General features: G+C 40.6%; 1 protein-coding gene across 3 annotated transcripts in view; it reads left to right on the top strand.

The window, feature by feature from the left end:
* The window catches only part of kat6b (K(lysine) acetyltransferase 6B), a 212326-nt gene that overhangs the window by 183854 nt on the left and 15797 nt on the right, over nt 1-12675 (top strand). For all 3 annotated transcript variants that reach the window (XM_043678896.1, XM_043678898.1, XM_043678897.1), the window contains exon 14: nt 1061-1220. In XM_043678896.1, the coding sequence (XP_043534831.1) occupies nt 1061-1220 (160 nt within the window). The remainder of the gene's footprint in view (nt 1-1060; nt 1221-12675) is intronic.

The raw sequence follows: 12675 nt of genomic DNA, 5'->3' as shown, positions 1-12675 counted from the left end.
CTCTATTTCTGTGTTTTTAATGATTACAAAGGTGTCATCAACGTATCTGACCCAGCGTTTGGGTTGAATTTGTGGTAAGACTGTTTGTTCTAACCTTTGCATTACTGCTTCTGCTATGAGTCCAGAGATCGGTGAGCCCATGGTTGTTCCGTTGATTTGTTCGTATATCTGGTTGTTGAATGTGAAGTGTGTTGTGAGGCACAGGTCCAGTAGTTTAAGTATGCCGTCTTTGTTGATGGGTTCAACGTCCTGTTGTCTGTTATGTCTGTTCAGCAAGTTGGCTATTGTTTCTCTGGCTAGGGCTTTGTCAATAGACGTGAACAGTGCCGTTGCATCGAATGAGACCATGACCCAAGAACTGAGGATGTCACCTAGACAGGGGACGAAACATTTGCAACAAAAACTTCCAGCTCGGCGAACAGAACCACAGCAACGAGCACCCGAGCTACAAATCTTCTCACAAACTTTGAACTTTGTGATAATGTTCATCCATTATTGTAAAATTACATTTCAAATATAAAGTAATTTTTGGTTACAATAGTTCATCAGAGGATTAACTGGTTACCTTTAAAGAAAACTTATTTCACAGAACTTCCGACAGTGCAAGGTCATGGTATTGCAATCTCAGTATTTCAAGCATATAAGAGAAACCCAGTAGTTTTAGCTAGGGAGGGGAACCGAATTCTGAAGAAGTCATTGGATTTGAAACGTTAACTTTGTTTCTCTCTCCACAGATGATGCCAGACTTGCTGAGTTTCTCCAGCATTTTCTGTTTTTGCTTCAGATTTCAGTACGCATGGTATTTTGCTTTTGTAAAAGAATGTTCATTTTTTGCATATGAGCTAAGGAATGTGAAATAATGTAATTACCTGTCATTCTGATTACTATTTTGAGAATAAAGTGAAATTTTCAATACTAGTATTTCTTGTTACAAAAAGCAGTCCTTGATCAGATAACACATGTGCTGGCAGCATAAATGAGACAAGTATTTGGTGAATCCTTTGAAGAATCAACAAAACCAGCAACAATAACACAAACTAAATATACCTTTGTTTTGTAGATTTGTTATAATTCGAAGGCACAAACTGATTCAGGAGCATGTAGGAAAGTTGCATTCCAATCCGCGTGTTAATGAAGTGGACCAAGAAAGCCTGCGGTGGACTCCATTGGTAGTGTCCAGTGCTGCTGTTTCAGAAGAGGAACTAGAGGCTGAAAAAGAGGTAATTGTTTTTAACAGTTTGGGTATTTTCACTGAAATGGATTTGGTTGCTCCTCTTGTTTCGTTCTATTTTGAACAATTTTAACTAACTTTTTCTTCGGAATTTTCAATTACCATATTAAAAAGGGTTGCTTGACTGCTTTGATATTCTGCAGCAGAATATATTTTTAGTAAAATCCATGTGAATAATATTTTGGCAACAGTGGGCTATCATGAATATTAAATATATGGTTGAGCATGGTATCAAGGTCTGGATGCAGACACGAAGAGGTCAGTAAAAGCAGAAAACACTGAAAATATTCACTAGGTCAGGCAACATCTGAGGGAAGAAAGCAGAATTAAAGTGGGGCCCTAAATTGCAGGTCAATAATTCATCAAAAATGTAGCAATGTTCCTTATTCGATTGGACCAGGGGAATCCAATGTCCTAAGATCTTATCTTCATCCAGGAAACCAGAATAACTGACTTCACATGTCAAAAATTCAAAGGTAGAATTTAAAAACAAACAGGTTAGTGGCTAGCCCTAGAGAAGGAGGAAGCAAGATTTCTGGATTGAACAAATCCCACTTGCCGTCTAATGTTGAGACTCTTCCCCTAGAGCTTGTATGATAAAAGCAGATGTCCCATGAAAGAGAATTTCTCTACTGTATGTTGAAATCTTAGACAATCCAAGTATCATGAAAGTAAACCTGGTTTGAGATCACTGTATTCCTACCTGGTTTCCATTATTTTTGTGGGTAAAGGACACATTATACAAATTTATTCATTGATCACTATTTTCATGTACTCCTCCAAGGAAAGCAAGATTATTATATTAAAAGTTCAGTTGTGTCTCACACTTGTAGATGTTTGACAGTCGCTTAAATTGTTCTCAAGACCAAACTGTTTGATATATAAGTAATGTTTAAAAGATTGTCAAAATTCAGCAGAATGACCAAACATTTGCCATGTCTACAAGAATATCTGCCTGTTGTTAGCAAAATGGATTTCAAAGACTTCAGGGAATGTTCATTCACCAAAGGTATGATGCTTTTAATGAGATGTGAAATCGAGTTCCCCTGATGTATGTTGGTTCAGTTCTTTATTAAAGATCACTATTTGGATAAGATTGGTGAGTTCGTTCAGTGTCCTATGCAGTTCTGTGCAGTCACACCGAAATAAGATTATTTTCCCACTCACCCCATTGCTGCTGGTGTTACCTTGCTATGCACAATATATTGTACTTCAAGTTATTGTACATGGGAGCACTTTCTCCAATTTCTTAGATGTGAAACCAGGGGATGTAGCAATCTTCATATTCCTTTAACTTCCCAAACACGATAGTGTTAAACTTCTGACAGTCACTTGGGGAAACCAGAGATCAAGAGTCCGTCTTCATTCAGTTTTAGTTTTATTCGCAGTGTGAACCATACAGTAATGCTTGGACAGTGGTGCACCAGTCACAAAGGCCACAAGTGTTCCAGTTATGTGGTGTAGTGGTAGTGTACCTACCTCCTGAGTCTGAAGGGCCGTACTCAAGTCCTGCCTGACCCGTAGGTGTATCATAACATGTTTGAACAACATGGCTAAAAATATCTATATCTCCAGGCCACTGTGGTGCCCACCAGTTGTGGAATGCCTCAAGCTTGCCAATGAACATAGTAAGCTCCCTTTCCAAGGACAACCAGGCTAAGGTGCAGCCAGAGAAGAAAGGGAGGTAGTCAGATCTAACACCTTCCTCCACAGCTCATGCCCCTATGTCTCCTTTGCTCAAGCAATCATTCAATCTGTGCTCCATTCCTTGTATGTCGAATGTTAATTTATAGATATTCTGGAGGGGAATCTTATGGGACAGTGATAGTGCCTCTATGTGATGTTTTCTAAGAAACTTATCGATGTTACTGCACATCTTTGGAGCTGGTGGGACATCCACCCACACCTCCTGTCTCAGAGATGGGGGCACTACCAGTGCTCCACAAAAGCCCTAACCATGTTTTGCATCACTAGCCACGAGTGAGATTCTGGAAGACTGGAGGGTAACGAATGTTGTGCCACTATTCAAAAGGACTACAACAAAAAGCCTGGGAACTATAGACCAGAGAGCTTAAAATCTGTACATTATTTGAAAATATTCTGAGGGTAAGATATACATGCATTTGGAAAGACATGGTTTGATTAAGAGTAGTAAACATGGCTTTATGAGTGGGAGATCATGCCTCACAAATTTGTAAGAGTTCTTTAATGGAGTGACTAGGAATGTTGACAAGGACAGGGCGATAGACGTAGTATATATCGATTTCAATAAGGCCTTTGATAAGGTTCCACATGATAGGCTATTCTGAAAGGTTAAACCGCATGGAATCCAGGGGAAGCTGGCAAATTAGATACAAAATTGGCTTGATGGTAGGAAGCAGAGGGTAATAGTGGAAGAATGCTTGTCAGACTGGAGGCTTGTGACTAGTGGAGTATGTCAGGGGTCAGTGCTGGACCCATTGCTGTTTGTTATCTGTATCAATAATTTGTATGAGAATGTACAAGGCATGATTAGGAAGTTTGCTGATGACACTAAAATAGGTGGTATTGTGGACAGTAAGGAAGATTATCAGAAATTGCAACAGGACCTTGATCAGCTGGGGAAGTGGGCCAAGGAATAGCAAATGGAGTTTGACATAGATAAGTGTGAGATCTTGCATTTTGGAAAGTCATGGTGGGAGTTTAATGGTGAATGGTAGGCTCTTAAGGAGTGTAGTGGAACAGAGGGTTCTTTGAGTTCAGGTGCACAGTTCTCTTAAAGTGGAGTCACAGGTAGACAAGGCAGTGAAGAAGGCTTTTGGCACACTGGCCTTCCATACTCAATGGCCCACCCTGATGATCAACAGACAATCAACAGACAGGAGGGTTCCCTCCCAGTTGGGGAACACTTCTGTGGTCCAGGACATTCAGCCTCGGACCTTCAGATGACCATCCTCCAAGGTGGACTTCAGGACAGGCAACAGAGAAAAGTGACTGAGCAGAGGCTGATAGCTAAGTTCAGTACCCATAGGGAGGGCCTCAACCAGGACCTTGGGTTCATGTCACATTACAGGTGACCGCCATTACAGTACACACACACACATGCACTCCTATACACACATACACACGGACGGACACACACACCCTTACAGACTCACACATGCACCCCCTCACAGACTTAAGACACTCTGCACTCACTACACACACACATACACTTTCTCACACTCGCAACACAGACAGACAAAGAGCCACATGCACATATATATATATTGTGGGGTGAATTTGTACTTGCAGGGTTACATTGTACTTCAAAAACTGCACGCATTCATGTAGAACTCTGAGCTCAAAAACTGCATGAATTTATGTAAAACTCCGTTAACTCACTTTTTAGATTATAATCGATCTAAACATCATGACATAGACAGAGAACACAGGGGGCCAACACCTTCAACATATTGTCTAGCTATCACCATTTTGGGCGGCACGGTGGCACAGTGGTTAGCACTGCTGCCTCACAGCGCCAGAGACCCGGGTTCAATTCCCGACTCAGGCGACTGACTGAGTGGAGTTTGCACGTTCTCCCCGTGTCTGCGTGGGTTTCCTCCGGGTGCTCCGGTTTCCTCCCACAATCCAAAAAAAAAATGTGCGGGTCAGGTGAATTGGCCACGCTAAATTGCCCGTAGTGTTAGGTTAAAGGGGTAAATGGGTGGGTTGTGCTTCGGCGGGTCGGTGTGGACTTGTTGGGCCGAAGGGCCTGTTTCCACACTGTAAGTAATCTAATCTAATCTAATCTAATCTAAAAAAAATTGTTAACAGCTAACCCGAGAATGCAACTTTTTTTTAAAAAAAAGGTTTTGTGATTTATACATGAAAGAAGTGAAACTATCACTGTATTCTAACAGATGAAAGGCTTAACAGACAATCAATTTTTCAATGTATAATTTCAGTTACATCACACTGTAAATTTTTGCTATAAATTCTGTGTTAGGATTGAGCCTTCCACTACTACCTGATGAAGGAGCGTCGCTCCGAAAGCTAGTGTGTTTCCAATTAAACCTGTTGGACTATAACCTGGTGTTGTGTGATTTTTAACTTCGTACACCCCAGTTCAACACCAGCATCTCCAAATCACCCTGATGAAGTTGGGAAGTTATGTTGCAGTTTGTACAGGATGTGAGGCCACACTTGGAGTATTGTGTTCAGTTTTGGTTACCTTGATATAGGAAGGATGTTATTAAACTGGACAGAGTACAGAAGAAATTTACAAGGATGTTGCCTGGACTCAATGGTCTGAGTTATAGGGAGAGGTTGGACAAGATAGGACTTTTTTCTTTAAAGCGTAGGAGACCGAGGGGGATCTTATAGAAGTGCATAAGATCATGAGAGGCATGCATAGGGGGAATGCACTCAGTCTTCTTCCCAAAATCGGGGAATCGAGGAGTAGAGGGCATCAGCTTAATGTTAGAGAGGCAAGAATAAAAGGGAACCTGAGGGGCAACGTTTTTACACAGAGGGTGGTCCGCATATGGAATGACCTGCCAGCAGAAGTGGTTGAGGCAGATACACTAACAACATTTGAAAGGCATTTGGACAAATACATGGATAGGAAAAGATTAGAAGGATATAGGCCAAGTGCAGGAAAATAGGGTTAGTGTGGAGGGACATTTGGTCGGTATGGACCAGTTTGGGCCAAAGGGCGTATCTCTGTGCTGTAGGACTCTTATGACTACAGTGGCCCAGAATTCCAGGCTAATGTTTTGAGTTCATGGATTGAATCCTACGTTGTGATGATAAAACTTGAATTAAATAAATAGTTAGTGTTAAAAGCTAGTCTAATGGTGACTCATCAGCAAACTTACTAATCATGCCTTGTACATTCTCATCCAAATGGTTCACATAGATAACAAACAGTAATAGGTCCAGTACCGACGCCTAAGGCACTCCATTAGTCACAGGCCTCCAGTCCAACAGTACCCTTTCACTATCACCCTCTGCTTCCTAACATCAAGCCAATTTTGTATCCAAATTGCCAGCCCCTCCTAGATTCCATGCGAACTAACCTTCCAGAACAGCTTACCATGTGGACTTATCAAAGGCTTTACTGAAATCCATATAGGCTACATCTACCATTCTGCCCCTGTCAACCTTCCTAGTCAAATTATCAAAGAACTCTAACAAATTTGTGACGCATCACCTCCGACTCAAAGCCGTGCCGACTACTCCTAATCAAATTCTGTCTTTCCAAATGCACGTATATCTTATCTCAGAATCTTCTCAAGTAACTTACCTGCCACAGACGTTAGGCTTACTGATCTATACTTCCCATCCACTAGTCCAATGACATTACCGCTATACCACCATCTCTCCATAAATCCCCAGTATTGTGATCATAGTCCCAGACCCAATTACTTTCAGTATCACTGTCTCAGGTGGTTGGAGTTGAGAGCATATGTAAGATATGTAAAAAGACTGGTGGCTTTTGATAACATTCCCAACTTTTTCTTCGCAGATGTTATACTGTTGGGAGGGAGTTGTCCTGATAATCCTCAATATTATCTCATGGCATGAGATGAAACATAGACAAGAAAACCATCTAACTGATAGTGCCCTCTGTCAACTGTTGAGTGAATACTCGTCCAGGTTAAACACCACATAGTGAAAATATTGAGGAAGATTATGACATAGTTTCAATTCTGGGAACTTTACTGCCCATAATCAAAAGTGACTGACTCAAAGGCATTACTAAACAATGTGGTGAGTCCTGAATTTATCTGCCATATTGGGCTTGCAGCCAACAAGAGGAACAAACCTATTAGATCTTGTGCTTCCTGTTGCAGATGCATCTGTCCATAACAGGAAAGGTGGAGTTGACAGCTGTACAGTTCTTGTTAAGATAAAGTACTGCCTTCGCATTGAGCAAACTTTCAATTATGCCGTGTGGCAGTACCACAGTGAAATAGGTATAGAATAGATCTCGCAGCTCAAATCTGGCCACCACAAGATGTTGTGGCTATCAGCAGCAGTAGAATTGTCTTCAACCATATCCTGTAACGTCATGGCCCAACATATTCCTTATTCTTCCATTACCATTAATCAACCCAGGTTCAGTGAAGAGTGCAAGAAGACTGTTCCAGGAACAGCTCTGGATATAGGTGTCAACCTGATGAAACTACAAGACTAGCATGTCACAGCAAATAAAATAACGGACTGTGTAAAGAACTAAATGGTGGGGGTGTTCTGGAAAAGAGGAACATTAAATTGACAAAGACAGAGGATTTGGCAACATTGCAGGGCAGCCATTAGATTACGATATTGTTATGATCCCAACAGGTGTTATTACAGTACAAGTTCAATTCTAGTCAAGAACCTGGCTTGATGAATCATATTTTTTATTGTTTTTCTTTTAACAAAGACGTCTCTCACTGAAGTATAAGCGCACAATGCTGCAGGTTTTGCTTTTATTAACAAAATGGAAGAACATAGAAAATTTTTTAACACCCAGTAATTCCAAAATGCTCCTGTTTAATTTGAAAAGAAATAAAGTGGCTTTTGTACCGCACCTAAGACACGACTGTTTGGTACAGTTCCCAAAACATCATTCATATACTAGTTAAACTAGTCTCTGTACGTAACACCTTAGTGGGTTTAACTCACTTTTTTGACTTCAACTGTTAAACTGGGGGTGTGCTAGCTTCTTCCTCCAGCTACCTCACAACTGAGCTTCACTTTAAGACATCTTTTCAGGGATTTTTGTTCAGATCAGGTGTTGAGAACTCAGTAACAAATGTTCCATAACACCTCTACAAAGTCTAGGACTGTTATATTAAAGGTGCGATGTAAGTTAAGTTGTTCTGATAGTTTTGCCAAATTGAAGACATAATGTCAACTATAAGACTTTGAATTCTCCTTCTTCAGGTAGCAATTAATAGAAATGTTAAGAAAAACTGCAAAATGCATCTGCTACTTCAGAGGTGATTTGTCAATTCTTATTTCGTATACTTCTTGCATTGAAGTATACACACTTCAAGAATTCTCCTTCTTCAGGTAGCAATTAATAGAAATGTTAAGAAAAACTGCAAAATGCATCTGCTACTTCAGAGGTGATTTGTCAATTGGTTAGCTCTCCAGCTGACAGATTGTTTATGATTCTAAATTTATACTTAACCTCCATCTACCCTCATCTGAAGCTGTAGTCTGCTACAAACATTGGCTTTTTAAAGGATTTTTCTAATTTTCAAACACTCTAGCAGATTGCTGTCATTTCACAACAAGATTTGTATTTCTATGTAAATGCAAATGAAAATTGAGTCAGGATACCCTGTCTAAATGTCTCACCACATCACTGATGGACCCAAATTATTTGATGTTAGTATAAGAGTGGTGCAACTGCCTAGTGCAGAAAAACTGTCCATTTCCTGTGAGTAAATGAAAGAATCTCAAACTCTGCCATGAAATCTGTATCATATTATCTTCTATTCTTGGTCATGCAGCATTTTGATTTAGAAGTTCTCACTTTCAATTTCAAATTCTTGATTGTCTGAATGCCTCCCTGTCCCCGTAGTCTCCTTCAGCTCTACACACCCTCTTGGACATCCTTGATCATTCCGCCATTAGTGACTCTGCATTCATCAAGCTGAATAGGAACTCTGGAATTTGCTTTTTATATTTCTATTCCTCCTGTTAGTCCTTTTAAGCAGCTTCTTAAAACATAATTGGCTGGCGAAGCTATTGGTCATCTGTCCTCCTATGCCCTTATGTAGTTCAGTGTCAAATTTTGTTTGGTAACATCTTAGATGTTTTATTACATGATGGTACTATCTAAATGCTCATTGTTGTTGTTGATCATGTACCAACTGCTAAATAGCAAGAGAGAATGGAAGAATTTTCCAAGAGACATCGCAAACTCAATATGGTGATGCACCCACGTGCTGTTTAAACAAACATATTTTGTACAGCCTTAGTCTGTCCCAGATGAATAAAATGCATTATTGTACCAAACAACAATAGGAAGAGTGAAGGCAGAATTTGTGATTTATGGTGACAATAACTAAATTTTGTTTTTATTATGAGATTCAGGGATTTTAGCTGATCTTATCCAATAAGATGCTGCAGTTTTATCTATTTGTAATTATGGCTGTTGGTTTATGGCAGTTGAACCAGTCAAATGCCTTCTTAGTATTCTGGATATTTTACTTACGTTTTACTGACTTTATTTGATTTAGCCCATTTCCCTATAAAAATCAAAGGTTGGTGGTGTTGCCTATAGATGATCATGGGATCCTAACTCCCTAAACCTGTTTTCCACCGGCATGGCCCAAGACAGGAGTGTGATGTGAATCGCCACTTGTCTGAATGAGTGAATCTGCAGCAGCCCTCAAGAAGTCCAAAGCTATCCAGGACAAAGCAGGCTATTATTTGACACACCTTCACCACCAATACAGTAATTGCAGTGTGTACCATCTATGAGATGCACTGCATCAATTCTCCAAAGCTCCTCCAACAGCACATTCTAAATTGCTACCCCTACTACCTATAAGGATAATAGTGGCAGATGCATGGGAATACAACCAGCTGAAAGTCCCCATCCTGTCACACACCACCCTGACTTGGATTTCTATCACCGTTGTGCTGAGTTAAAATCCTAGAACTCCATCCTTAATGGCACGTGGGTGTACCTATTCCCCAATGACCAGAACGGTTCAAGAGACAGCTCAGTTAAAAATCACACACCAGGTCAGTTTAGATTAGATTACTTAGTGTGGAAACAGGCCCTTCAGCCCAACAAGTCCACACCGACCCTCCAAAGAGCAACCCACCCAGACCCATTCCCTTACATTTACCTTCACGGAACACTACGGGCAATTTAGCATAGCCTGCACATTTTTGGACTGTGGGAGGAAGCGGGGCACCCGGAGGAAACCCACGCAGACACGGGGAGAATGTGCAAACTCCACACAGACAGTTGCCTGAGGCAGGAATTGAACCCGGGTCTCTGGCGCTGTGAGGCAGCAGTGCTAATCACTGTGCCATCGTGCCGCGCTTAAAATAAAAATGTTCTCCAAGACAATTGATGATGAGCTCTAAGTGCTGGCCTAGCCAGTGATCCTGTGAATAAATAAAAAAATAGTCAAGCCTAAGTAAGATCATATGAAGACACTTCAATCAATTTGATTATTTCTGTAACACTGTGTTAGCAACTAGCATCTTAATAGTACAGTCCCTGGTTGTATTATATCCACCCAGAATGGTAATTCCAGCTGTCAGGCATCCTGAAACAAATATAGATTTTATGATTATGAGAAAAGGACAGAAACATTCTGTTTGTTAATTTTTTTAGCTGGAATTAAGATGGCAGCTAGTTCCTTTGATCAAAACTGAAAATGTAAAGACTGCAGGCACTGTCATTAGAAAACCAGTAAATTCTTTGTTCAGAAACCAATCAAGCCGAAAGTGCTTTGGTAGCTAGAACTGCTTTTCTGAAATACTTAATATATGCAGAATGATGGTGGTATAGTAGACTATTCTATTCTGTTCAGATTTACTAAGCCATTAGAGGAACTCATTATTGGAGCAAAATGTCATTTGGGCAATGACAATATCCAGACATTAATACCTCACCTCCCAAAATGACAAAGCTGTTGATTATTCAGTTTATTTATTTGAAACAAAATGGGTACAACATGAAAGAAATCTCACAGTATAAATCACGGCTCAACTGCTAAGCTTTAACATTGGCAAAGGTATCTGAGCACCATTGATGAATTGGAATTCTAAGCATCCAAGTAACACTTCTTTAGAAGTCCATCAACAGACAAAACTGATTGTTTCATCCACGTTTCCTGTTTGACTCTGCATGATTTGTTGTTCTAAAAGCTGCCTCTGGATGGTTTTAGTTTTATTGTATTTTTGAGCATTGACTATTTCGTTGTGTATTTAAACTTCTGAGTTTCTATATAATTTGTGAATAGGTCTGACAAGGACTTTAACCTGTGTAAATAGCAGTCTTCTTCACAAACTTTTCATTTCATGAGGAGTAGGATCACATTTACATCTCTCATAATCTCCAGTGAACAGTATAACCATTTAAGATTGTCAACTTTAAGTAGGCTAACCCTTAAGCAGCATGTAAATCATCACATATTTAATTTCAAAAGTATTACTAGGGAGAAGCAGTGGTATGGTAGATGGCAAAATATTGAACTTAAAAAGTTAGTGACTGTATAGTTTGGCATAAAAACCTGTCTCATTCAGGAATATCCTTTAGGGAAGGATTACATTTGGCCTGGAATATATGTGAATCTAGAACCACAACATTGTGGTTGATTTTCAACCATCCTCTGAAATGGCCTAGTAAACCACTAAACTGTACCAAACAACAAAGAGTTACCAAAAAGGAATGAAACCAGACAGATCAACTGGCATGGACTGAGACACCAGAAATGACACATTAAGTCCTGTTGACCCTGTAAAATTCACCTTTAAAACACCTGAGGGCTGGTGCCATAATTATAAGAGCTGTCTCAGGGACTAGTCAGGCAACAGCGTAATACTCAAGGAATCATATCTTACACGTAGTGTCTCAGGCAACTCAATTACCATCCTGTCCCACAGAAGGACAGATCTAGCAGAGGTGGCAGCACAGTGGTCTCTAGTCTGGAAGGATTTGTCCTGAGAATCTTCAACATTGACACTTAACCCCATGATGTTTCATAGTATCTGGTCAAAAATGGACAAAGAAACTTGCTGGTTACCACACACCTGCACCACCACCTTTCAGGCCATGAATGAATTTGTTTTATTGTCACATACTCTTATGAGTACCATGAAAAATTTACAGTTGCCACTTATAGCGACATCTTAGGTTCAAAGGTACCTGGGTACAGATACAAATGCACATCAAGTTGTTAGAAAACAAAATATAATTGAAAAATGAAGTAATAAATAGTCCCTCATTATTGGTCATAGGAATCAGCTAGAAAAATAAACAAGTAAAACGTTCAGAATATCAGTCTTTCTGACCCCATTCATGCCAGCATCTAGCCACAGGGAGACCTCTACCACCTTGCCGCCGGCACCAGATCCACTAACCTGGAGTCATTTTACTTTAGGCGCCATCTCTTCACTGCTGGCCCCATTTTGCTGATGCAGCTGAGCCCACACTCGCCTCCAACCAAGAATCTCTGACCCTGCTGCCAGGCCAGGCTCTGCCGGGCCACCATTCCCACGTTGGCTGCAGATGGCTCCTTGCTGGCTTCACCATTTGAAGAGTCTGCTGCCATTGTCCCCGATCGCTGGAGGAGTTTTGCTGCCACCGTCCCCAAACGCCATGAGAATGACCTCATTGCAGCAGACACTGACCCCAAATGCCGGCAAATGACCTTGCTGCTGCAGCCACAGACCCCAAACACCAGGAATTTTGCCAGAGAACGTCCTCCCTGCCGCCGTTCCTATTGCTGGTGCGAATT

Source organism: Chiloscyllium plagiosum, chromosome 38 (assembly GCF_004010195.1).
Source record: "Chiloscyllium plagiosum isolate BGI_BamShark_2017 chromosome 38, ASM401019v2, whole genome shotgun sequence".
NCBI classification, from domain to species: Eukaryota; Metazoa; Chordata; class Chondrichthyes; order Orectolobiformes; family Hemiscylliidae; genus Chiloscyllium; species Chiloscyllium plagiosum.
The sequence above is the reverse complement of the archived record's forward strand: the minus strand, read 5'-3'. Positions and strand labels throughout refer to the sequence as shown.